Below are 27,848 nucleotides of genomic sequence, written 5' to 3'. Positions count from 1 at the left end.
TGTGTGGTTGTGTGTGTGTGCATGTGTGTGTGCCTGTTTGTGTGTGGATATGTGTGAGTGTATGTGTGTACATTTGTGTATGTGCTCACATTTGTGTTTGTGCATGTGTGTTTGTCTCCCTGAAAGAGATTTCATCACACAGTTTTAACAACATGTCAGAACACCTTTCAGAGTGAGACTGAATCCCAGACAAAGGTGGGTGAGTGGGTGGGACCACACTTGTATTAGAACAGTTTAGATATGCGTATCCTTGGCCCTCTATTCAAACTTCTGTCTCACTACAGGACCCTGAAGATGGACTTGAGGGTTTTTCTGGATCTTTTTGTTCCTCTTCTCAAGGTGGCCAGCATTGAATGAATCTCCTTTTTTCTGCTTTCCACTTGTAATTTGGCTCTTGTTATTGGTTTATTAAGGGCAGGTTGCTAGGCCTGACTTAGGTACAGACTGTGACACCTCCCATCCCCCACAGTTCCATAACAGCAGGGCTTGGGATGTCAAACAGAGACTGACTCTTGACTAGCTGTGTGTGATTAGCCCTGCCCTCAGCCCCCATTTCCAGGGAAAGGCTTTAAGGGGAGGGGTCTGTCTCAGGCAGAGCCACATGGAACTGAAGATCTTAGAGGCAACTGAAATGATCAGGACCCATGGCTGTGGACAACAGAAATACAGTTCAACCTGCTTGGAGGGGAAAAAAAAGTTTTCAGCTTTTCCAAGATGACCTTGGCTTCAGGCATGGGGGGCTTCTAGGGACACAAAGATTATTATCAGAAAATAGTCTGCTTCCTGTTTTTCAGAGGTTTGATGAGGAACCTTTTTAAAGTTAGCTTGCCCCACTCTCCTGACCAGGTGGTTCCCAGCAGCCCCAGGCTTACATCTTACCTGTTTTAAGTCCCTTTATCTGGCATTAGATCTTCCAAGCCCAGCAAGTCATGTGATCACCCTTTACCCTGTATCTGTGGTCAGGAAGCTATCTCACCTAAGTGTAGGAAGATGCTAGCCTTTGGAGCAAGAGGTGCTTGACTTTGCTGATCCACAGGGCTGAGGATGGGTGAGGGTGAGGGTTGGGGTCTCTTTTTGAGAAGAAAGAGAAAATAGATGGCCACTCTGTATCTAGTCTTTTTTTTTTTTTCTTTTCTTAAATCATACTTAACCAGGTGTCCCTCAGCAAAGGATGCACCTTGCCTTTCCTCTCAGCATTGCTCATTCTGTCTGGGGACAGCTGTGATCAATAACCAGCCCTTCAATGCAGAAATGAAATATTACAAGTTTTGCGCTGGTCACTCCCTTGAGGACTACAAATACCCAGTAAATGCAGAAACCTGTTCATTGCTTGGAGACAGAAATCAAGATGATCCATCCGGGTCTTTGCTGCCTAGAGATGAACATTTCTGTTCACTCGAATATTCTCTATGGTTTGGTTTGTGCTCTCCCCTGAAGCTTCTCACCGTGGGTCCCAGTGGTCCCCGTGGGTCCTGCTGAGTTTTCTCTGCCGTGTAGTAGTTCATGGTGAGAAGCAATCAGGAGAAAGGCCTGACCAGCTTGGAGCAGAGAGGGCTATCTCAACACTTCAACTCAATGGTCATGTCTCAGAAACCTCTAGATGTTTTTAACATCAATTCTTTTAAAATCTGGCCTGAATTCTGTGCCTCCCTCACCATGTGTGTCCCTTTTAAACTTCATCTTACTAGGTTCTGGCAAAATGACTTGAGTGATTTTTTTCAGGCAGCAAGAAGGTAGCTTTCTTGAGAGGCATAGACTCCTCTGTTGGGAAGGCCCATGTCGTAACTTCTTCATGTCATCTTTGCCTTCTTTGTTGCCTTCTGAGGTGACTTGAAGGAGATATCTCCCATGAGTCTCAAGCATTGGTTCCCACTCGGTAGCTGTTTGGAAAGGATTAGGAATTGTAGCCTTACTAGAGGGAGGAAGTATGTGACTGGGGCCAGGCTTCGGAGTTTCACAAGGCTCCTTCTCTCTGCCTCCGGTGTGTGGTTCAAGAAGTGAGCTCTCGGCTCTTTATCCCACCATCCTTCACTCTACCATCACAGACTCGAACCCGCTGGAACCCCGAGCCCAATCAAACACTCTCTTTTATAAGTTGTTTGGTTGTGTGGTCTTTATCATAGCAATAGAAAAGCAACCTACACACCGTCTAGTGACAATGTGTTGGCTCTGTGTTTGAGTCCTTTCTGTTGGGATGCAGGAAGTGGGGCTGACATTCGAGAATGGGTTAACTGTGAGGATGATGCTGAGGTTTGGGTTGAAGGGTAAATATTGGTCTGTCAAGTGGGGAAGGGGCGTTGGGGGCTCTGGGGCAAGGCAGAATAGATCACCACAGAGAGCAGAGGCATGCCAGAACTGAGGGTACAAACAGCTCTTAGATGGAATCTGCTTGCTCCTTGTTACATTAAGAGCGGTTCTCAACCGTCCTAACTCTGCAACGCTTTAATGCAGCTCCTTGTGTTGTGATGATCCCCCTCAGCCATAAAATTATTCTTATTGCTACTTCATAACTGTAATTTGGCTCCTGTCGTGAATCATAATGTAAATATGTTTCCCCCCCATGGGGTCTTGACCCATAGGTTGGAAGCCACTACATTGAGATAAAATGTTTCAAAACTTGGAGATTTCACTCTTGGTGTGGTAGTGCATGCTTATAATCCCAGCACTTGGAAGATGGGGCCAGGGGAATCAGGAGTTCAAGGCCAGCCTCAGCTACATAGTGGTTTTAGACAAGCCTGGGCTACCTGAGACCCTGACTCACAAATGCCAAACCAAAACTAAACAACATGGTGCTTTCCACTGCCCTAATGTTGTCCAGTAAGTTGAATTGACTCCTTTATTTCATCTCCCTGGCATTTCCCACTTTTGAGTTTATGGTCTCACCCTTAAACATAACCCGCCTACCAGTGAGTGCCATAGTCTAGCCTGGGCTAGAGTTCCCCGGGGAGGTGTTCGGTGCAGATACTGGCCTCCACCGTCACAGTTGCTGATTCAGCAGGTCTAGCATGCGGCCTGAGGATCTGCATTCCTAACCAGCCCTCAGCTGACTGTAGCCTCCTTGTTTTGCAGATAAGGAAACTGAACCCTTCTTTTAAGGGCAATAGTTTTGCCCAAACCTAGGTATTTGACCCAACTCTGAATCCAGCCCTAGGTGGTACACCAGTTGGGAGGGTCACGGGGTGTCACACTCATCCCTCGTTACCCATGGCTGTTTCCAAGACTAGGTATTGAAGCCCATCCCATTTGCAGCCTCATTCTGTTTTTCTTCAGCTTCCTTAACAATAGCCATCCATTATTCTGCACTCCGATGCCTGTGGAATTTAATTACTTGCTCTGGCCGTGATGTGAATTTGATTGTTGGAAGCTGCAGCATTCTGGAAAAAGCGCTAATGAGGAGAGACTCTTAGAAGAGACAGAGGGCATTTGGGGGGCCAGTGTTTGAAAGCAGCCATTCACTGTGTGGCAACAAGGGCTCAGTCTTGAGTGAGTTTTCTCGTCCCCGCCTCGAAGATGTCCATGGCATTTCATAAATAAATCAGGGCTTTTGTGTCCAATAATTGCTTTGCTTTGTAACAGAGATCAAAAGCAGCCGCGGCCTTGGATTCAAAGCCAAGTTTATTTTTCAATTTTTCTTTCTTGCAGGAGAGAGTGAAGTGAGGGTTTGCATGCTGGAGGGTCCAGCAGTGAGGTCTGCATTGGGGCGGGGAGAACAAAGAGATGAGGGCCCTCAGCCTGCCTTCACTGTCTCCCAGGGAGACAGCCCGTGAAGCAGCCCTCAGCAGGCTTTCCCACCCCGTCAATACACACATGCTAGTGCAAGCATGATGGCAGATAAGCAACTGTAGCAAAGAAAGGACTAGTGAGCGCTTATTCTGTGCAAGGCCCTAAGCATTCTGCGTGTACTGAATTCGGGTTTGAGTGGAAGCTATCATCCTCAACCCCCACTCCCCCGTGTTATAGATAAGACAACTCAAGAAGGTGGAGGCTTCCGTTTTACTCCAGATACATCCGACTCAGTGGTAGAGGCAGGTGATGAACAGGACACAGAAGATGTCCAAACACCGTGGCCTCCCTTGGGGAGCTCACAGGGTAGTATAGAGATGGAAGTGGGCATGAAGAAATGGTTTGTGTGGATGCAGAGGGCGGGGTGGTCATCCCCACCCACATTCATTCAGAGGGAGGCTCAGGAAGGGGTGACGTTGGGGATTCAGTACTGCAGTGAGGCCAGGTGGTTAGAGTCAATGCCAGCTTAGCTTCCTCAGGAAACTGGCTCTCAGAGGGAGTACAGAGTAGACTGATTTGGAGTCCCACCTGCAGAAGAAAAGGGGTGGGGAGGGGGAGGCATCAAGGGACAAAGTGTGCAGTGGAGTCATAGAGAAGCTGAGATGGCCCTGCAGAGCTGCCCAAGGTGTGCCTCGAGAGTACTTTTATGCTGATTTAATCATTGCTGTGGGTTGTCTCTAGAAATGTGTGCAATGGGGGTTGCGGAGGTGGGGGTATGGCAGGTGCATCTTTAGGTAGGCCGCTCCTTCGGCCATGGTGTCTTATGGGTAGTATTTCCCAGGAAGAAGTTCTCAGTCCTGAAGGGGAGCTTGAGTGTTTCATGCCTGTGTCCTCAACAGATACATGGAGCTCTGGGGAGAACGAGAGAAGCACTGTGGCTGAGCCTAGAGACTGCACCCAAGTCTCTGCCACTTTCAGCCATGAGTGCACATCTTGATCCCTTTTACTGTCTTGTCGTTTTCAAATCGGAGCTGATGGGCATCTTCTTTCTATGGCTGGTCCAGGGTTAGAAGATGATATGCGATGGCCACTTAGTACACAGTAGGCAATCAATACATGCTAGTGACTAATAACCTTGTTTGCAGGCCTTTGAGAAGGAAGGAAGTGAGGGAAGATTGGAGATGGGATGCTAGGATGGTTTTATTCAGGGTGCAAAGGTTAAAAAACAAATCTTAGGAAGACACTCACCAATTGCTTCTAAAAGATGGTGGGTTTGTCTCCTTTTTTTAACCTTTTATTTCTTTTTCTTGCCTTATTACTTTGACTAGGGCCTCTACTCTGTCCAACGTGGAGGGAAGAGGTACCCATGACTTCTAAAAGGCATGCTTCTAACTTCTTACCATTTAAGACCCCCCCAAATGGGGGGGGGATTGAGACTACTTAAGACACCCACAGCCTGATGAAGAGGGTTTACCAGCACCACTAGCAAATCCTGCATCCTGCATCACGGTGGCTCATAAGATTAATACACACAAATTAATAACAGTCCTGTTTGCCAACCCTATTCAGTTAGGCAGTGTCACTAAAACGCATATGTGAGGAAAGAAGCATGATTGTAGAATAACACCCTTGGTGCACAAATTAGCCACATCCTAGGAGTTTTGCTGTATGGTGCTGTCATTGCCATTCAGATATATATATATATATATATATGTTCCCATTGTAATTTCTTCATTTCTGATAAATTATTCAAAATTATGGGCTTTCTCCTCCAATTTCAAATATTTTTGTTTTGTTTTTGAGGCAGGATCTCATCATATATCTCTAGTTGGCCTGGAGCTTGCAATTGTAGAGTGGGCTGGCCTTGAACTCACAGAAATCTGCTTGCCTCTGCCTCCCAAGTGCTGAGATTAATAGTATAAGCCACCATGCCTGGCCGTTTCAAATATTTTTATAGCTTTTTATTAGTTAAAAATTTTAACTTTATTGTGGTTTGGGTTGGAGATATGGCTCAGCAGTTAGAGCGCCTCCTACTCTTAAAGAGGATGTGAGTTCAGTTCCCAGCACCCACACAGTGGCCTGTGATAATTCCTAATGTCAGTTTCAGGGGATCTAACACCCTCTACAGACCTCTGGGGGCATCCAGTATGCATGTGGTACACAAACATATACACACACACACAAAATACTTATATGCATAAAATAAATAAAACATTTTAAAATTACCCATAATTTAAAAGAAAGAAATTTAGGTGTGTGTGTGTGTGTGTGTGTGTGTGTGTGTGTGTGTGTGTTTCTGTAAGACAGAGAGAAAGAAAGAGATTTGTGACATATGTGCATTTTGTGCCAATGCCTGTGGAGTCCAAAAGAGGACTCCTGGATCTGAGGGTGTTGGAAACCAAACTTGGGTCCTCTGAAAAAGTAGTATGTGCTCTTATCTGCTGGGCTATTTCTCCAACAATATATATTTTTTTTTCTCCAAAAGAAAAATATTAATATTTTTATTATATAATTTAAAAACTGTCTCTACTACAACAAACATAATTAATGGAATGATAGACAAAATACACTTGAAACAAGGGGAAGATGTTTAGTCTTCACAGAATTAATAAAATTTTAATGCCCAGAAAATAAAGTCAGCTTTTACAAATACACAAGAAAAGAGCCAACAGCCCAATAAGAGCAGAATAAGAGATCCAACTGCTCAGGTCTCAGAAGATGTAACTGCAATACTAAAACTGTAGAAAAGGGTGCTCCTACTGGTAATCAGAGGGCGCTGAGACACAACTTGGTGCTGGGTGGATTGAACCAGTAGGTAGAGTGTCAGGGACTGTCATAGGAAGTAAGTTGTCTAGTGTCGTTAGTGGAGGAAGAAGTACAGTGTCTGCAACCAAGCAGTTCCACTTTTAAGTACAACCTGAAGATGCTCTGTGCCATCAGTGCACACACAACTTCTTATGGAGATGTCTTCTACAGTTTAATATTTGGCTCACAGTTGTAGGTTACAGTTTGTAGTTTCGGGGAAGTCAAGGCAGGAACCCTGACAGCCACATCACAGTCAAGACACAGAGAAGATGGGGATCCATGTTGTTAGCCTCCTTATCCTGGGCTAGCTTCCTTTATCTTACGCAGTTCAGGCCCTTCCTGGGGAATGTGCTGCCCACAGGGGGCTGGGGCAACAAAAAATCAAGACAATGCCCCATAGACAACGCTCACCATTCACCCCACCCGGATCTAGATAGTTCCTTGGTAAGCACCTGTTCTGGGGGCTGGAGAGATGGCTCTGAGGTTAAGAGCACTGGCTGCTCTTGCAGAGCACGTGGGTTTGGCTCTCAGCACCCAGACGGTGGCTCACAACCCTCTGGAACTCTAGCTCCAAGGGACCTGATGCCCATTAAGTGAATGGATAATTACATAGCTGTGTCAGTCACATGCCAAGTCGGTATAAAATAATTAAGGTCAAGGGTCTACTTCTGTTAGTATCAATTTGGATAAAACTTGAAAATATGTGTTAAGTGAGGACAGAGGGCCATGTATGATGTTATTCTGGCACTGTAGTACAGCGCTATAATCCCAGTACCTGCGAGGGTTGGACGGGGGACCTTCGACTTTGAAGCCAGCAGGAGCTAGAAAGAGCCAGTCTCAACCGTCTCCCTCAAACACAGAGGAGCGTTTTTAGTAAAATGTAGAGCCCCGGTGAAAACGTTCCATTGTTCATGTGTTTTAGGCCCCGGTCTTGAGTAAGTCCAGGTATATGTGGACCTGTGAGAACACACGCGAGCCGTAGAACAGTCCCGAGGAATGAGGGAGGGGGGAGGAAGAGCGCAAGAACACTTGAGTTGTCTCCGCAACATTTCACTTCCTAAAGTCATTTCAAAGAAAACAAATGCAAATCTTAATAATTACTCACCTTAAGCAGCTTTCTGCGTGTTTCAAATATTGGAGACGTTACAGTGAGAGTGGAAAGCAGTGAAGGCAGGTTGGGTCAGGAAGCCGCTTGAGCACCAGGCAGAGGGCTGTGTTGTGGTTTCTGGACACCAGAGACCCACTGAAGGTCCTTGACTGAGCTTCCTTCATTTAAGGACTCTATTTCTCTAGTGAAGTGCTCGGAGCCATGCTGAAGGGTGATTAATTTTGCTCATGCATTTGATGCTGAACCAAAGGGGGAAGTTACATACTGTTACACACATTTTCTTACAAGCACAATAGTGGGAGAATGTCCTCAGGGCCTAGATTAGGGAAGATGGTATAAAAATGCAAAGGAAAGGAAGGATAGGTGAGTAGATGGGAGTTGGGTGAATAGATGAATAAATGAGCAGATGGGTGAGTGCACGGTGGATAGGTGCGCGGGTGGATGGGTGAGTGAGGGGTGGATAGGTGCGCGGGTGGATGGGTGAGTGAGGGGTGGATAGGTGTGCGGGTGGATGGGTGAGTGAGGGGTGGATAGGTGCGCGGGTGGATGAATGGGGAGCAGGTGAATAGGTAGATGTGGAGGTAAGTGTGTGAATGGGTGAACATGAGTAACGACATTTTTGAAATTGCTGATGCAAAAAGAGAAGTTCGTTTGGTTAAGTGATAGGGAGACAAAGCAATGTCTTAGGTCAGCGACTCTGTGGTAACAAATGATTGGCAGGGTTTTGAATGGAACCTATAAGCCTAAGGGCATCTATAGGCTTCAAACTAGCACTGAGAAGGAGAATATACCAAATGCAGAACTGAGGAGCTGAAAATTTTTTTTATAAGAAATTGGTCTTGCATACTCCCAGGACAGGAGGTTCTCCCACTCTCAGTGTTAGTCCCTCATCTGTAAGAGATTCTAGCAGGAAAAAAAGAAAGAAAGAAAGAAAGAAAGAAAGAAAGAAAGAAAGAAAGAAAGAAAGAAAGAAAACGAAAAATTATCAGCCACCATCAGGACCTAGCCAAGAAAGATTACTTCTGGTAAGTTCTATACCCACAGAGATACAGGCCAGAATTCTGCACCATCTCTGCTTGCAGGGAAGCCAGGGGTTAGGTCTTAGTCACCAATGACAACTGAGTCTATAAGATGGCACAGAGGACTAGATGCCATCTGATATGCACAAAGATCCGAAGCAGAGCTTTGTAAATCTCAATATGCTTTCTAGACATCCTTGTACTAGGATTATTTTTAAATGTTTTCAAAACAACAACAACAGAACAGAAAAGGGGAAAAAAAAAAAAAAGGCTTTTCCTCACCCAGGCTCTAGAATGGAAAGATAGAGAACAGCACACTTATCCTAACAACAGCGGGCAAATGATGCCCTTTTAGTGAGCATCTGCATCCAGTTCCAGTGGGGTCCGAATCAGTGCCTCCCCCAAACTCCTGGTCTAAGTTCACACAGGCATCTGTGAAAGCAGTAGTGTTGTGCTCAACCTACACCAGGTGGGCCAGAAGGAGTAGCTAGCATTGTCACAATCTACAAGGACAGTGCCATTTGTAGTAACAGCATTAACACTGTTATGAATGATGACAACAGCAGGCACTGTGATTACTACTAATAGTAGCAGCACTAGAGATGCAGAAACTTCTATCCTGACTATGTCAGTCACGCTTTCATGGCTGTGTTAGTGACTTTCTCATTGCTGTGACCAAGTACCCACCAAGAGTCCACTTAGAGGAGAGGGGTTTACTTTAGCTTACAGTTTTGAGATGAAGCAGTGTGTCGTGGTGGGAAAGGTATGGTGTCAGGAGTCTAAGGCAGCTAGTTAGTGAGAGAGGACAGGAAGTAGGGCTAGTTTATAATACCTCCAGACCCGCTCCTAAGACCCACTTGGTCTAGCAAGGTTCTACCTTCTTGGATTTCACAGCCTCCCCTAACAATGTCTCCAGCTGGGAAGCAAGCTCAGCAGCTACAGGAGCCTGTGGGACCTTTGCACATTCAAAGTGCAGCTGTGAGGAATCCTTAGTGCCCTCAGGCCAGTTATTTAACTGCTCTGAAGAGGAGGCTTTCTGAGACAAAATGTCCCCAGGAGATACTGAAAACTTCTGCTGAGTTGAAAGAGGGGGCAAAGGGGGAAAGAGAGGAGGGGCAAGGAGAGGAGGGGAAAGGAGGGAAGGGGAGGAGGACATGGCTATGAGACCAGGTTTGCCCTTAAAGAGGAATGATTCTGTTTGGAGCTGCAGCAGCAGGAGACACGTTAGTTCTAAGAAGCCATGGGGTGGCCAAGAACAGGGGAAAGTAAACTAATGGAGGGTAGAAGACTGTGTAAGGTCAGGGTGGAGGGAAGGCAGGAGCCAGGTTGAGGAAGGTGTTCTGAGGGAAGGAGACTAGGCAACAACACACAGAGCCTCGCTATGGGTGACTTAAAACCCATCCAAGAGGAGCTGGCTGTTTATTGGTTGCAGCCAATGTCTTCAGGGTACAAACTGCTAGGTCCCCACTCTCTGGGACACATCTTTAAGCCTTTGCTCTGGACATAAGAAAGAGCACAATGGCTCTGAGCACTGGCCAGTGCTCACAAGCACAGCTATCTGAATATGGAGCACCCAGGGGTCTTACGGTTGTGATTTGATGGGCAAGAAGCCAGAGCGTGAGGACAGCAGGATGTGCCAGGCCTTGGGAATGAAGGAGGCTCAGGTTCTGTTGTTTCATTGTATCTGTTTGCTTTTGTTTACTTGGAACCCCAGAATTAGAAGGATTCTGGAATGGCCCTGGATTGTGGCCCAGCATGCGACCATCTACTCGAGCAAAGGCGAGAGAAGCCAGCCAGGCCTAGCTGCAGAGGGGACTGATGAGACAGAGGAGAGCCCCGCCCCACCAGAGATGACTGAGAGTCAATACAGGTTACCCCTGACCAAGAGTGTCCTCCAGACCTATTTAAAATGGCCTCCTTGGAGAGATTAAGGGAGGAGCCTTGCTATGCAAATCAATATTTATGAAGTTTTCACATTGTTTGATTGATTGGTGTGGCGTGGGGTGGTGTGTGTGCACGTGATGTATGTTTATGTGTGTGCGTGCACGTGCATGCGTGCGTGTGTGTGCGTGGTGTGTGTGTGTGTGTGTGTGTGATAGCACATGTGGAGATCAGAGGACAACTAGCAGGAATTAATTCTCTTGTCCCACGTGTGGGTTCCAGGTGGCAACCCTGGTTGTCAGGTTTTGTAGCAAGTGTCTTTACCTTCGGAGGCATCTTCCCAGCTCCCAACCCAACATTTTAAGACAGTAGTAAGTTTTATTTACTTTGTAAAAAAAATATTTTTATTCTTTGGAAGTTTTCCACATTTATATTGCATATTGCGTCCATCTATCCAACATGATCGCCCTCCAGCTTCTCGTCCTACCCTGCCACCCGTATCCCTCCCAATTTCACGTCTTCTAAAACATACACTGTTGCTGGGTGTGGTGGCACACATACCTGTAATCCAGCACTTGAGGAGGCAGAGTGAGTTCAAGGCCTGGTCTACAAAGTCAGTCCAGGACAGCCAAGGCTACACAGAGAAACCCTGTCTGGAAAACAAGCAAGCAAACAAACAAACAATGAGAACAAAACAAAAAGCTGTTATTAATAACCTGCTGAGTCCAGTCTGCACCGCCCATACACACGCAGGGGTGTGGCCATCCAGTGGAGCGTGGACAACCTACCACTGGCAATGTCCCCACATGAGTGTGGCTCTCAGCCCTTCAGCAACTCCTTATGTAAAGGTGGGTCCTCGGGGCCTCCTCCCTCGTCTGTGCTGGAATCCTGGCTGGCTTGGTCTTGTGATGGCCTTCTGCAGGCGGCAGCCTCTGTGAGTTATGTCCAAGGAAACCATGTCATGTCTAGAAGGCTGGCCCAGGTTTCTTCCCCATTCTTTTTGCCCTTTTTTCTGTGAAGTTCCTGAGCCTTGGATGGCGGGAGGTTGACATAGATGACTCGTTCATAGGTGAGCACCCAGAGTTACTGACACTTATACCAGTTACGAGTCTCTGCACTAACCCACACCTTTAACAAATAGAGGGCTGGGGGGGGGCAGTCATGTATCCTTAATTTTGGCTAACCCATCTCCTACGCTCTCTTCTCCTCAATCCTTCCTTTCCCACCCAAATCTTTTCCTCAGGGTGCTTCTCCTGTCTCCTTTCATGATGCCTGTGTTCTCTTATTACACGATTTGACATCTTTACTTGCATTATAAGATTGTTGTTTTTGGGCTGGAGAGATGGCTCAGAGGTTACGAGAACTGACTGCTCTTCTGGAGGTCCCGAGTTCAATTCCCAGTGACCACATGGTGGCTCACAACCACCTATAATGTGATCTGATACCCTCTTCTGGCCTGCAGGTGTATGTGCAAGCAGAGCACTGTATACATAATAAATAAATCTTTAAAAAAAAAAAAAAAAAGATTGTTGTTTTCCATAGAGTTTTTTCACGCACCCTTCATTTTGGTGAAGCCTCGGCTGATGCCTCATTACCTCATTCCCCCATTCCCCTCCACACTTGGACCTTCCTTGCCTTGGCCCTCTGGGGTTCCTACTTCTTACTTTCATTTACCTTGCGTTTTACCATTCCCTCTCCTGTGAAGCATCCACCCACACCCAGTGGCCTGTTTCTAGCTTCCTGGCTCCACAGGTACTACTGTAGCTAAAGACAAGGCCGAAGGTTTGAAGCTAGGCTCTGCATAGAGAGAGAACGTGTGACAGCTGTGTTTTTGGCCTAGGTGGGACCTCCCTTAACATAATTAGACAGTGCTGTTTTTAGATACTGTCCTTGTTTTGTGTTGCTGTGACTGAGTGATACGGAGTAAGGGATCTATAAAGAATCAAACTTTGCTCTGGTCACAGTTCTGAGGGCTGGAAGTCCAAGGTTGGTGGGATCGCTGGAGGACCAACCCCAAGGTTGTGCAAGGATGACATCATGAGACAGAGGAGGTGGGGCTACCTGGCATCTCTCTCCTTGTACAAAGCCAGTAATCCTGTTAAGGAGGCCAGTCCTCCTAACCTGAACTAGTCCCCACTGCTTCCATATCATTTCCACGTGGCTTTGAGGGTTAGGTTTCAGCCTGAGTTTGGGAGCAGAGGAACACTCCAAAGGTAGGAGACACAGAGGATGGCATTACTGTTAGAAGTGGCCCATCCTCGAGGTAGCTTGATGGGATGTGGACGGACCTTAAAGATAAAACCTTTGAAATGTAGCTCAGAAGTCCTAGGGTCTGTGTTAAGGCAGGCCTTTTGTTGTTACTAGGGGTGGGGGGCATTTTGGGTGTGGTACTAGACTCCAAACCCAGATCCTATGTGTTCTATGTCCTCACTCTACCTGAGCTACACCTCAGTTCTGCAATAAAGTCTTAAGAGTTCCCCTCAAAAGCATAATTAGTCCTGTATTAAAACTAAGTCAGGTTACACATGACATGATACTCATGGCAATGGAACTGTGTCATTACAAGAGAAACTTTGTCATTTTTATCTAATGATGATGTAAATTAATGCTTACTTGTTTTGACAAAGAATGATGAAAATGGCCACCTTTTAATTCTCCCGCCCCCAAAATCTGGTCTCTGTGTAGCCTCGGCTGTCCCACAACTCACTCTGTAGAGCCTGCCCCTGCCTCCTGTCTAACTACATTGCAGCCATAGAGTATCCCAGGGCACTCATAGCACTCTTCTTTTATGCAAGTCTTTGTAGTCAGCATTTCACAGGAAGTGCCACCAGGAAAAACGCTTCTTGGCTCTGCCTGGCTGGCAATTCTTTCTGTGATCTAATCTCTGAGACAAATGTCCAGGTCACCCTGTCACAGCCAGCCCATGTCTGGTCGGTCAGCCAGGTATAGACCAGTCCCACCCATATCTCATGTTCTCTTAGAAGGAGGAATGGAGAGGCAAGTGATGACCATCGAAGCTGACATGTCCCTAGCAGGGTGTCAGGCTCGGGGGACATGGCCTGGGAGGCAATAGCTGGTCAGACGGTGGGAAGGTACATCAGAGATATAAGCAATGTCCTGTGGGATTGGCCTCCCTACCTGCCTGTGGCCTGTATTGCATCTATTGCAGCTTTGCAGTGGCTGTTTTTCCTCTATGTGTCTGCATGCTGCAACCGAGGCCTGAAGCAACAGAGCAGGCCTTGTGAGCCAGACCAAGCAACAGCTGATGCCATGCTCTGAAATGTTCTAGTTGTACCATCTTGGACAAGGTGCTCAGCCCTTCTGAAGCTCTAGCTCTCTCCATGTGTCAAGAGAGAAAAACAGGAGTGGTCACCTTGAAGGTTTGAGTTTTTACATGGAAGGGACGTTGAACAGTATTGAGCAGGTGGATGTTGTTTCATGAATGCTGTTGCCAAATACTGCTTGAAAGCGTGGCTTTGCTGCTCAGCTTTGTCTGCAGTGCTTGGTAGAGGCTGGTCTCTATGACTAGAGAGTCCTCGCATGTGTGAATGGACCCAAAGCTAAGGGGGAACTGGAGGAGACATGAGAGGTCCAAGCACGGCTCAGAGTGCCATGAATCCACCTGGTGGCATGGTGCTGTGTAGCTGTGAAACTGGGTTTCAGCAGCCATAGTCCTACCAGGTGTCTCCAACCTTCTGGGACTGCCACACAGTGTGGTTGTATACAAAATTCAAGATTGAGAACTATGCAGTTGAGTTAGCGGGGGTGGAAATCCAAAAAGAAATCTCATGATGTTTTGCACAAGTTTACAGTTTTATGCTGGGCTGGATACATAGCTATCCTGGTTGGCATGCAGCCCATGGACTTCAAGGTAGATGCACCCGAGAGTTGGGTAAATGCTGGCCAAAAGGTCCAGTCACATGCCAGATGTCCTGACCCAGCAGTTGTCCTCCTTATCAGCACCCACAGGTGTAGATGGCCACTCCTCTCTGAGATGACTCCTGGTTTCTGAGTCATAAACTGAAACACCTCTGTGGTCCAGGCTAAGGTCACAGCCTGGTGAAGTGAGGCCCTGGGCCCTGTGGCCAGCTGGAGAGCCCGAGACTGCCATAGTTGACACAGCGCTTGGAATACTATACCATCTAGGCATCCTGGCATAGCTGAAAGTTGGGGTTTATGAGGGAAATATCTTGATTATTAAATGCTGGGGAAATCTAGAATCACTAAGCAGCCAAACAAAATATTCCTGCAGGCCAGAGAGGTTGCTGCTTGGAGGCCTTGCCTAAGGCAGCATTTTTGCTGAGGAATATTCTTTGTACTCCATGATATTTGGAAATGTCTAGAAATGATTATGGCTGTCATAACTTCAGGCTAAAGGTAGAGATTGTTACTAGGAAGAGGCAGATAGACTGCCCAGCATCCTGCCATTCATCCATAGGATAGTGCCCCAGACAAAGAGTTAGTTGTCCCTGTGGAAGTTTAACTGGGGTTAGCTGTTGAGGAAAAAGAAAGGTGGGGGACACCTGCTTTACAGTGCTTGGCCCTTGTGACTGGCTAGCCTCAGCTTACTGTCAGTTTGTCAGAAAGGCCAGACTGTGGGATGGTTGAATCTTCTTTGACCCAACCTTCTGTGTAAAGGAATGTCCTTTGCAGGCATGAAAATAATGTGGAAAATGTGGACAGCGAGGGACACTATGTTGTCACTGAGTCCCCAAGGGTCTGGGTGTGGTGGCCTGTTGAAAATTGTCTTGGTTTTGGCCTCCTGTCCCTGGTGGAATGTTTGGTTTGGGTTCATTACTCAGTAGTATTTGGAACTGTAATTGGGGATATTTTCATTCCCTAACCAACTCCAGCCATAAAAAAAATAACAATAATAAAGATCCTTTGGAGGCTACCGGCTGCACATCGACACTGTGACTGTTTGAGGAGGTGCCTGGGAGTTGACGAGTTGAGACTCAGCAGGTCCCAAAAGATGTCTTACAGTTCTCTTGTGGAAATACAAGAACATGCCTCTGGCCCCACCCCATCAGATCATGCTCTCTGTACGTGTACCTCGTCCTGGGGCGTGTCCCTGAGCAGCCTATTCTCCCACTCAAAAGCCTTCAGTGGCTCCCAGTTCTGCTCTGAATGAAGCCAGAGCCCCATCGGCCTCCATGATATGATCCAGCCTAGGCAAAAAGAGGTAGCTTTAGAGCCCCTGTAGTGAGCATGACTTATTCTAGGAGCTGGTGATAGATGGATGATAAGGCTGTGCGCATTAGGAGACTGGCTACAAGTAACAGGAGAATGCAGAGTAACATGTCTTAAGCAATAAAGCCACAGAAGTAGATGGAGACTAGAGGCTGGCTCCAAGTTTTGGGATCAGTCAGTGCTCAGATAGTCATGAAAGGAACCAGGGTGCTTTTACTCTGTCCTCCTAAGGCAGCATCCTGTTTCTGTCTCTAGACGCCAGCTGATACCAACAGGGGTTATGTGGAGTTTTGCTCACACTCGGTAGAAGCACTAAAACCTTCCATACATCATGCAAGTCCCACTTCTTTGTCTAGTTAAGTCAGCCAGGACTGGCTCGGCAAGAAGAATAATCCACCATGTAGAGTTATGATGGGAATGAAGTTCCCTGGAAGAACTGAGCTGGAGAGACAAATGGTTCTCCTGGGAAGTAGGTAGAGTGGTGGTGGGTGATGGGGAGGGAACCCCCAATTCCTGCCGCAAAGTATAAAGGATTGGGCAGTTTACAGGTAGGACATGGTGATAGATTGAAGTGAGGAGGAGGGATATAAGAAGTCTACAAGGTAACTATAAAGTTTCCTCTTGATAGCCCTGGAAGGTGTTATCCCATTCTTCAGAACCAAGGGGTTGAGGGTATGTGGGTAACTTTTGGGCAATTTGAGTTTGAAGGGACAACTGGACCATTTCCATGTGCTAACATTTGTTCTTTAATATTCCAGAGCAAAGAGATTGGTCTGCAGATGCACGAGGAACTACTGAAGGTGACCAATGAGCTCTACACAGTAAGTTCTGCCCAGGACCATTGCTACTCGTTCGGGGCTCTTGTCTTCAGCCGGAGGGAGGCGGTGCAGAATTTGGTGTGACAGTGGGTCATCGTGAAAGTATGTAATGACTCCTGACTCCAACTCCTGACTCCTTATGTATGGGGCGGGTCATTAGGCATGCCTTGTAAGTTACAGTGTGTAACTTGATCTGCCAGATATGGGATGTGTTACTTATGAGCACAAAGGTCCTGGAGTGGAGGATGGAAGAACATGGGTGTGAAGTCTCCAGAGGACAGGGATATGGACTTGGGTGTCAGGTGCTAGAGGCTCCAGACGGAGAGTGCCACTCAGTGATGGTGACTGTGGTCTTAGGTAGGCACCAGGCTTGCCTAGATCCTTTCGTCTTTGTAGAGTGGAACCCTGCTCTGAGAAAAACTTGAAGTGAAGTGGTGAGCGTGCCTGACTGTTTCCACTGGAGAACATCCCAGGTTAGCTCATAGCTGACCTTGCTGCCTGCTTTGGAGCCAAGGCCTAACCACACTTGAGATGGGCATTAGGACTGAGGAAGGAGATGGATAGAGAACACACTGACTAGGATGTAGGGCAAGAGCAGACTCTGGCTTCCTTGATGAAGAATATGGAGAGAGCCACAGATGGCCTTGGTGTAGGGTAGACTCAGTAGGTGAAGTGCTGGGCAGAACTGTTATGTTTGATGTACATAGAGGTTCTTTATAAAAGTCCTAATTTAACATGTAAATAAGTGTAGGCTGTGTGAAATCCTTCCTCTTTGTTGTTACTGTCTGTCTATATTTATACCCATGGTGATAGCAGTGGGGTCCTCAGGGAAGGTCCAGTGTAGACACCATCAGCTATGCGACCTAGAAGAAGACATTTTTTTTTACTGATGTAAAATAGAAGGAGAGTGCCTTGGTGAAAGAATGTACAGGTCTGTGAAGCCAAGTCAAGACAGAATTTCTGGAGAGAATCCAGTGGGATGAGGGATGAGAGTAGCCTGATGGTCAGAAGCATAGACTTTGGGTGAGCTTCACCTGAGACACCACACCCACTCAAGGGCACCTACTACTTACTGCCTTCTCTTCCATCACTCTCTCCCACCTTCATGCCCATATTGGATAGTTTTAGGGTTTTGTTTTGTTTTCAAGACAGGGTTTCTTTGTGTATCCTTGGCTATCTTGGAACTCTGTAGACCTGTAGGACTTGAAATCATAGGGATCCTCCTGCCTCTGCCTCCCAGGTGCTAGGATTAAAGGTGTGCACCTTCACTGCCCAGATCCTATTGGATAGTTTTAACAGTCGACTTGAAACAGCTGAAAGTCACCTGGGGAGAGAGTGAGAAATTATACAGATCAGGTTGGCCTATGGACACATCCAGGGTAGGTTGTCTTAGATTTAGGAAGACTCAGTGCATTGCGGGTGATACTGTTTCATGGGATGGAGCCTAAACTGTCTAAAAGAAAAGAAAGCTAGGTGAGTACAGGTGCAAACAAGCAGTTAGTATGGGTGCATTCATTTCTTTGCTCCTGACTGTGGATGCAATGTGGCTGTTTACCACGTGCCTGTCTTGACTTTCCCTCAGTAATGGACTGTGACCTGAAAGTGTAAGACCAATAAACCCCTTCTTCTCCCATGATGCTTTTTGTAGGATCTTTGACCACAAAGACAGCAATGAAACTAGAGTAGGACCTGAGCTTAAGTCTACACTAAAGGGTTCCTTAATGTGCTCCAACTTTGCTTCAAAAATAAAAATAAAGCTAGACTTAGTGAGGCAAACATGTGATCCAATCTACTTAGGAAGCTGAGGCAGGAGGATTAGAAGTTTGAGGCCTGCCCAAGCTACAGAGTGTGGGCAAAGCCAGGACAAGTTGGTGAGACCTTGTCCTGTACTATATTTATATTATATATAGTAATATATGTCCCATAATATATAAAATATAATAATAATACAAGTAAAGATAGGCCTGGGTGTGTAGCTCAGTGGTAGAGCCGCTACACAGCATGCTCAAGGCCCTAGGCTCACCCTAATACCACAGAGAAAAGAGGTGAAGAGAAGGCAGACACTGTGAAGTCAGAATCTGGGTCAAATCTAATTTTCGACTGGAAAGAACAGTGAAATCCTCCCACAGTCTCTGGAGGGATTGGTTCCCCACAGCCTCATAAATACAGGGACTCTGCAGATCCTCAGATCTCTTGCATAAAGTGGTGTCATGTCACACATCCTCCCAGGTCCTTTAAACCATCCCTAAATTGCTTACTACAGCATCAGCACTATGCGGGCAATTGCTACTCTGTGTTGGTTAGTGATGAGAAAAAGAAAGTCTGTTCATGTTTCATATAGGTAAAACTCTCTTCCCCAAATATTTTCAACCTGCAGTTGGTTGACTCCACGGATGTGGAGGTCACAGCTGTAGAAGGCCAGCTGCACTGAGTGGGGTTACATATGTAAAACACGGTTAGTGTGGTAGCACGCATAGTGTGCTAGAGAGTCTGTGTGTCACTAATCATGACATAATTATTATGTCACACTATGGGTGTGAGATAGGCTGGTGTCTATATTCACAGTGGTGGGGTCCATGTTGAGTAGAGATTTCCCTACACAGGTTATTATTACCAGGGCTAGGTCTTTTTCATGCTCCTGAGTCCCTCTGTGAATGGATCACTTTCTCCCCAGCAGTCTTGAACCCCAGCTCCAGGATAGGACCTCACTGTTCCTGCCTCGGCCTCTAACCTTCCCACCGCCATTCAGCTGGACATCTCATTTCTGCTGTCCTAATTTGCTTTCTGTTGCTGTGATAAAACTACCTAACCAAAAGCAACTTGGGGAGAAAAAGCTTTATTTGGCTTGTACTTGCAGGTCACAATCTATCATTGAGGGATGTCAGGGCAGAAATTCAAGGTAGGAGCTTGAAGTGGAAACCATAGCGAACCACTGTTTACTGCCTTGTTCTCCAGATTGTTAGCTTGCTCATACTCACCTTGCTTTCTTATACATCCCAGGGCCACCTGCCTAGGGATGGTGCTGCCTACAGTGGGCTGGGCCCTCCTTCATCAGTCAACAACCAAGACATTCTCTCACAGACAGGACAGTCTGACCAAGGCAGTTTTTTAATTGAGGTTCCCTAGTCTCAGGCGACTGTAGGTTATGTTCAATTGACAATAAAAACTAACCAGAAATGTAAAATAAAATAGTGGGGTTTTCTATACCAGTTCTAGCTCCCAAATAACAATAAAGAGACCTATTAGATTTATTAATAAGCTTTAAAGCACTACAGCTGGGCAGATATTGATCTATTGTAACCTGTCTGTACTAACCTGGCTATGTCCCAGCCATGTGCCCCATGTTATTTGCCATCTTAGTCTCACCTTGGCTGTTTCTGTTCCATCTTTGTCCTCATGGCAATTCCCTCATGACGACCTCCTCCTCTTCTTCCTCTCCTCTTTCTCTGGTCCTTACCTGATATCCCCTCACTGGGATTGGAAGTCGTACCTCCTGTCCTCTCTCTACCTCCTCCTCTTCCTCCTCCTCCCCATCCCCCCTCCTCTTCTCTCACCCAGCTATAGGCTGATCAGCTTCTTTATGAACTGATCAGGGATGATGAAGAACAATTTTTACACAACACCGAAACAGGAGACTCTTCATAGAAATGACAATGTCCACGTCTGGACTGCAACCACATCTGGACATGGGTCTGGAAATCAGCATTTGAATACACAGTACACAAGACCATCCCCCAATGCAGGAAACTGTTTATACTTGCCCCCACAAACATCTCCTCTACTTCCTCACCACTGCAATTGCCTTGCCTCTTGTGGCCTGTCTGCTTTTATCTTCTGTCCATCTGAGTCATTCTCATTTTCCCAACAAGGCCAAACCATAATGCCTTCAGAAAGATGCTATCTCTGGGCTTTGAGTCCTACTGGAGCCTTATAAAAACCTCATGTCTTCATTGTCTGTGCCTGTTCCCTTGTTGCAGTGTGACTTCTTGAGAGTCAGGTGTTGGCTGGTGAGTAACACTGCACTGGATACTCAATGAGTGTGTGGCACTGACAATATCACTTTGCCTCTCAGTTTTGTCTGTGGAGACTTGGGCTGACCATTTTCCTGTGGTTTATAGGCGGAACAGTAGTGGGTAGTGTCAAAGATTGGGAGGATAATGCCATCGCTGTGTCCTTCATGGTACTGGTGTGCTGATCCCAGCAGGTTCTGTGTATATAGCTGCTAGTTTTGCCCACAGGTTAGGGAAGCTGGACAGAAACACTATTGTCATCTGACATCCAGGTAGGTGGCTGGCATGACACCATGACAAGTCTCTTGTTGTCATGCTATGCTCATGGTAATTGCTGGTGATAACTTGTAGAAAGGAAGGGTCCAGTGCTTCCCAGCTCTCTCTTCTTCTGGTGTATGAGAAGGAGAGGGGGGGGGGTCTCAGATTCCAATAATAAATGCCCTATTATTTTTAACTGTGGTTCTCTGTATCCATAGGTCCTGCATCCATGAGTCTGAAATACCCCTGAAGGCTCATATGCTAAAGGCTTGGCCCGCTGATGCAGCTTGACTCAATGATATTATTGGGGAGGTAGAGAAGGAGGGGCTTGATTGCAGGAAGTAGGTCATGAGGACATGTCCTTGAAAGATGTCTTGTCCCTAGCCCCTTCCTGTCTGTCTCTCTGCTTTCTGGTTGCTATGAGGTGAGCCACTTTGCTTTGACCTACATGCTTGACCCATGATGCTCTGCCTCACCAGAAACTCACAGCAGGGGAATCAGGTGAGCACGGATTCTAATCTCTGAAACCATGGACCAAAATTAATCTTTCCTCATTTAATTTCTCTCAAGCATTTGTTGCTTCTGTGACAAAAAGCTAACTATCATATATAGGTTCAACCAACATGATCATCTTAGTCTCACCTTGGCTGTTTCTGCTCCATCTTTGTCCTCATGGCAATTCCCTCATGATGACCGCCTCCTCTTCTTCCTCTCCTCTTTCTCTGGTCCTTACCTGATATCCCCTCACTGGGATTGGAAGTCCTGCCTCCTGTCCTTTCTACCTCCTCCTCCTCCACTTCCTCCTCCTCCACTTCCTCCTCTTTTCCATCTTTCCCCCTCCTCTTTTTAAAAAAATATTGTATATTTCTAAATATACACAGAGTTCTTATTTCCTAAGCACCATGACATAGTATAATTCATAGCCATATCGCATAACATTGTGTTAGGTGCTATGAGGACTCTCAACCTGATGAAACAGAGATAGGGATATGTAGGTACTTTATAATCACTGCACCATTTTATATTAGGAACGTGAACATCCATGGAATTTGGTATCTGTATATGTTTATGAGGGGGTGTCCTAAAGCCGTCACCATAGATACTGTGGGATGGCCACAATTAGTTAGAAATGCAGTTTAATCCTCAAATTCAGGGCTTCCCACTGTGGCACCAGAGAATCTTTGCTGATTGAGAACTAGGAAGGTTTTAGTGTTGGTCTCTGTCAGCATCTCCCCAATCCGTGAAGTCCCCACGGTACTGGTTGAAGCAAAGGAATGCGTAAGTGGTGTGTAGGCAGGGAAGGCCATGGATTTTGCCTGCGAGGCATGTGAGACTTGAGCATATAGACAAGCTGCAGACAGAACACGAAGCTGAGCCTGGGGCTTGCTCAACCGCTTCTTCACAAATTGCCTTCAAACTCAGTGGCTTCAAATCCACCATGTTATTTGCTTGTGAGTCTGTGGATTGGCAATTAGAGCTGGGTTTCAGCTGCAGCCAGTCATGTGGTGGCAGTTTTCTGGATGATTAAGAAGTGAGTGGACACCAGTACACAAACTTCTACTAGTAACCGCTTTTTTGCCCTGGGTCATGTGATTAAAAAAAATAAACTCCCTTTTCCCTGCAGTCATAGTGTTAAAGCCTTGCCTAGGCAACCCCCGCCTGTCCATCACAGCTACCCAGCTTCTATGTAGCATCCCAGTTATCCATCTTCTCTGCTCCCTTTGTTCCCCACCACTAGTCTCACAGGATAGTAACTAAGGGATGAGCAAGGCAGAGAAGGAGCTATGCAGTCAGCCCCATTCTTTTCCTTTTTGATGTCATATGGAGGAAGTGGTCTGCTTAGGGGCCCTGATGAGGGCAAGGATGATGGCAATCAGTTCTATCATCTGTGTATCAACCCCCTCTCTTCTCCAAACCCTCATCAGCCACCCACACTATAGTCTCTGATTACATATTGACCTGGAAGAAAAGAAGAACCCAGAGAGACGCAATGGTCCGTGGTACAGTCCCTGCCAAAGAGACAAAACCAAAGCAAGATGACAAACTTCAGCTAGAATTATGTTTAGGTTTTCATTATATTTCTAGGTCATGAGCTAGAACTGTTGTTTTGGTGACTGGTCCCCTGGTAGGTCCTCCAGGCTCTCCGCTGTGCTCAGGAGCTGTGCTCTGGCTGCTGGCCTGCCTGGCAAGCCCGGGCTGCAGGAGGAGCCCTGTCTCTTTGCTGACAGCACAATGGAGAGGGCTTCAGGTGTCCACTCCGAAAAGCAGCCAGTGACTGATAGACACTACAACCGGAGTAGTGAATACGCTGTACCGTGCACAAATTCAGACTTGATTTGGTTGTGTGCCAAGCTCAGGGGGATGAAAGCCACTTTGACCCTCCAGGAAAATATGTGTAAGGATGCCTGCCTCCTGAGGGCCATACTCAAGGATGGGGTAACAGAGAAGGCCCCACATCCAGAGCGCCTGAACTTGAGTTCTAGTCCCAGCTCTAGCAGGGCTCTCTGTGTATCTATTTTACTTCTGTACATATGTGTGTGTGTATGTGTGTTTGCATGATGTAGATGTTTGTGTGCATGCACATGTGTGTGCACACATGTAGAGGTCAGAAAACAGCCTTGGGTGTCAATCCTCGGGCACCATCTACTTTCTTTGATACAAGCTCTTTCACCAGCCTGGAGCTGACCAAGGAGGCTAGGCCGGCTGGCCAGAGAGCACTCTGTACCTTCCAGAATGATATTTAAATACAACTCTGATAGTTTCTACATGCCATTGGCCCCCCTAATTCATTTAATACGTTTCTTTAAATTGTCCAAGGCCAGCCCCCTTCACCTTTTCTTTAAATTCTCCTTGTCCTAATTAATTAGTGGAAAAGCAGCCAGCATGCAGGCAAAAACCACAGGCCTTAGAGGCCCTGCCAGGAGAGCCCCTTGTTCCTCTTCTCTGGGACACATGGTTACTTCCAGCTCCTCATCTGGAGATGGATGAGGAGCTCAATGGCTACAGAGGATATCCCGGTTTCTGTGAGCATTAGTGTGTCCTTGTTGAAGAATAAAGCCACATGTTTTCCCAACTTGGCTCTGAAGCTTTGCTCTCTCCTCCAGCCCCCTAGCCACCGGGCCAGCTTGAGTCCTGAGAATGTTCTGCCTGAGAAAGTGCCACCACCTTCTCCTTCCCTCCCCTCCTCCAGGCCAGCTGTCTGTCACACACATGGCAGCCTTTGATGGAAGAAATTCCCTTTTTAAGAAGTGGGGTTTTTTTGAGGGTAGGGGTGGGGTGGAGGAGAGAGCTCAGTGGTTAAGTGTTTACTGTGCCAGCTTGAGGATCGGAGTGATGTAAATGCTGGGTGATGTGGTGGCCCACCTGTTTATGCCAGCATCAGAAGGTGGAAACAGAATCAGCAGCTAGCTAGCAAGACTAGCCCCATCCGAGAGCTCTGGGTTTGATTAAGAGTCCCTGCCTCACTGAATAAGTGGGGTAGTGATGGCGGATGATTGCTAATATCAATCTCAGGCTCCTACATGTAAATATACATACACGCATACTACACATACAAGTAAAAAAAAAAAAAAAAAAAAAGGCCAGGCTACATTTTTTTAAAGTTTTAAAATTGATAATATAGATTCTCCATAAACAAATAAACAAACGTACAAACAAACACCCAGCAGTAATTAAACTGCTACAGAAAGAGGCATAGCAGGAAGTCTCCCATTGCATTGCCTGGCTCTCCCCCTGCCTCCACACCACCTCAGTTGCTAGGTTACTAGCGTCTTGTTAGTGGGGTCTCCTTCTGGAGCTATTTTTTCCGAGACAGTGCACATGTCCGATATGCTCACACACCCAGTTCCCGTGGGGGCAGGGGAGCCACTGTCCCTGTACGCTGCCCCTTCCCAGGGTTGTTGTTTTTTTCTCCCCCTACATAAGGTGCTGGTCTGAATGCGCCTGAAGTACTGATTCATTTTTGTTCTCACCATGATCTTTGGAAGGAGGAAGCATCATTACTACAATATAATGGTGGACAGTAGATCTGAGGCGTGGAGGGGTCACCCAGCTGGGGAGCCGCTGAGCCTGTGTCACAGCCCCTAGGCTTAAGCACCCATCCATGAACTTAAAAAAAAAGATTTATTTATTTATTATTATGTATACAGTGCTCTGCCTGCATGTACATCTGCAGGCAGAGGAGGACATCAGATTACATTATAGATGGTTGTAAGCCACCATGTGGTTTCTGGGAATTGAACTCATGACCTCTGGAAGAACAGACAGTGCTCTTTACCACTGAGCCATCTCTCCAGTCCCCATCCCTGAACTTCTTAAGGACATATATTAACTGGTTATATAAATATATGTCAAATACAATTGTCCCTGAGCAAGGGTTGGTTCCAGGATCCCCCACATATGCCAAAGTCTGTGAACACTTAGTTCCTTATATAAAACAACATAATAGTTATATAGACCCCACACGCTCCCTCCTGTAACCTTCAAATCCTTTGCTTATTTACGTATGATGCCCGGTGTAACATATACACTATTCAAACAGTTGTTGCGCTCTATTTTTTTAGGGGATAGCAACAAGAAAAACATCTGTCCATGCTGAGTAGGGGGTATAAACAGTTTCTGAATATTTTTGATCATGAGGAAGTGGAAACCTAGGTACAGAGGGCCGACTGGACTTCCATAGGCAGGCTTTGGAAGGAGATCATGTGAGCAACAAAATTCAACCTGGTATAAAAGAGGCATTCTGTAACTGCCATGGACCCCAGCCTCACTCAGTTGTTGGGTGGCTGCAGCCAGAGACTAGCATTAAAGATACATATGCTTTCCCATGTGCACCTGTCCTGGGAGCATTGAAGGCAGTTCATAGCACACTTGGGACACTGAGGATTGTCGTGTTTAATGAACAATTTCTCCACCACATGTGCGGAAGCCCTGAACATACTCAGTCAACTAGCCTGGAGTTCTTGGTTGCCTCATTCAGTGGAATGAAGACTGGAGTTTGGGTGTTTGGAGGGTTTTTATTTATTTCTGCCTTCGTGCCACCCTGCCCATGAAGGAACATGTGATGTGTGAATTAGCTAGACTCAGAATGAGGTAGATTAGTCAGGCCATCACCTCCTGCTTGCTGGGGTGTGGGTGTACTTTCATCTGAGGTGAGCTCTCTCTCTCTCTCTCTCTCTCTCTCTCTCTCTCTCTCTCTCTCTCTCTCTCTCTCTCTCTCTCTCTCTCTCTCTCTGTGTGTGTGTGTGTGTGTCCTTCTCACCTCTTCCTTCTGTCCTGTCTAATGCTTGTTAAGCCACGGATGTGCCCGTTGCTGCTTATCTGTGTGTGGATGATGAAATATGGCTAGACACTGAGGCGAACTCTTCTGTGGGGATCTGACACAGTGTGAGGGAATGTGAGAAGTGAGGTGGCCTGATGAAATCTCTGAGCATCAGAGAGTCGACAGGGATGAGATGGCATTTGACAGAGCAGGAGGGGGAGGGAGGGGTGGCAGCAACAAGAAACAGCAGGGAGGCAGCTGCTGGCAAGTGGGAGGAGCCCGCTGCTCTGCCAGTCAGCGTTATTCTGCCCTACGCTTGGTCAGTTGGGATCAGGATTGATATGGGTAGCTGGGGACCTAGGAGGAGAGGAAACCTGCCTTTGGGGACTCACTTATTGACAAGGGACAGGAATTCAGTGCCGACAGGCTGTTTCAGTGTTTTGTGGTGCTATAGCTGAGTGTCTGAAACTAGGTGATCTACTAAAAAATAGATGCCATTTGGCGTGAGGTCCTGCAATCTGGGAGGTCTCTGAGCATGGCATTGGTACCTGGTGAGAGCTCTCATGCTGTGCAGAAAACAGGAAGCCAAGAAAGAGTCACTACAGATAGAAAGAGAAATGTGAACCTGTTTCATAACAAATTCACACTTGCAATAACCAACCTACTCTGGCAAGAGCCGCATTAATCAGCTCTCAACATGATTACACCGGGAGCCAATGTTTGAATCCTGAGCTTTGGAGGACCCAGTCACACCACACCACAGCACCAGTTATGTCAACATGACAATCTGTTGGTGGCTCAGGCATATCGGGACCCAGGGGCTTACCTATCATTCCATGGTCCATCTCACCAAAGCAGAATGTACTTTGCAGGCGGAGGCCCTCTCTGCCACCTATGCTATAATGTTTTGAGGACGTCTGGCACAAAGCTGTTGATTAATATTTAACCTCAGTGAAGTGTCGCTTTCCTTCCCCTCCAATATACTCACTTGATCCTTCCTTGCTCCCTTCTTCTTCTCCTTCCTTATTTTCTCCCTCCCTTTCATCCATCCTTCCATCCATCCATCCACACGTCTGTCTGTCCATCCATCAATCCATCCATCATCAATCCATCCATCCATCCATCCATCCTTCCATCCACCTATCCATCAATTTATCCATCCATCCATAATCTACTCATTCACTGTGCATCCATCTCTCTATCTACCCATTTATCCTTCCTTTCTTATTTGGGAACTGGCATCTAACTGCTTCTTTTGGTTTTGTTTTCCTCTGTGTTAGCTTGTCCTATCAAGTGTGCCTCCCTTTGACCTCCTCCTACCCTCCTCTTGGCACCAACAGTGACCCCTCTCTTCTCTGCATGTCAAATAAAGTCCCCAGGGTAGCATCTAATTGTCTGGCTTAGATCATCAGCCTCCCATCATTATGGCCAGATTGAAATGATGTTTACCAATTGGCCAGGCCTGGGTTTCACAGCCACTGCCAGGATTGGAGGTCACGTCACTTTCCCATGAACTCATGGACTGAGAATAATGGAGGGGAATTTTGGGGGGTTTCCTCAAATAAAGTCAGGAAGCTATTCCTGGAAGGGGGCTAGATGATCCAAAGCAGAGAAAAACAACAGATGTCCACTGAGGGGACAGCAGGGTGATAGGGGAAGGATAAGGCAGTGGCTCTGATGACCAAACACATGATCTTTTTCTATCCACGCATCAGCTATTCCTCAGCCCCGTTCATCTGCTGCTTCTCCTGGGCTAATGCTTCTTTGTCTAGAAAA

The 27,848-nt window shown here is 46.6% G+C and overlaps 1 protein-coding gene across 3 annotated transcripts in view; it reads left to right on the top strand.

Annotated features, from left to right (window-relative positions):
- The window catches only part of Srgap3 (SLIT-ROBO Rho GTPase activating protein 3), a 231,494-nt gene that overhangs the window by 134,155 nt on the left and 69,491 nt on the right, over positions 1-27,848 (top strand). For all 3 annotated transcript variants that reach the window (XM_051155035.1, XM_051155034.1, XM_051155033.1), the window contains exon 4: positions 16,485-16,547. In XM_051155035.1, the coding sequence (XP_051010992.1) occupies positions 16,485-16,547 (63 nt within the window). The remainder of the gene's footprint in view (positions 1-16,484; positions 16,548-27,848) is intronic.

The sequence above is a fragment of the Acomys russatus genome, chromosome 13 (genome assembly GCF_903995435.1).
Source record: "Acomys russatus chromosome 13, mAcoRus1.1, whole genome shotgun sequence".
Taxonomy (NCBI): Eukaryota; Metazoa; Chordata; class Mammalia; order Rodentia; family Muridae; genus Acomys; species Acomys russatus.
This window is presented reverse-complemented; position numbering and strand designations above follow the sequence as displayed.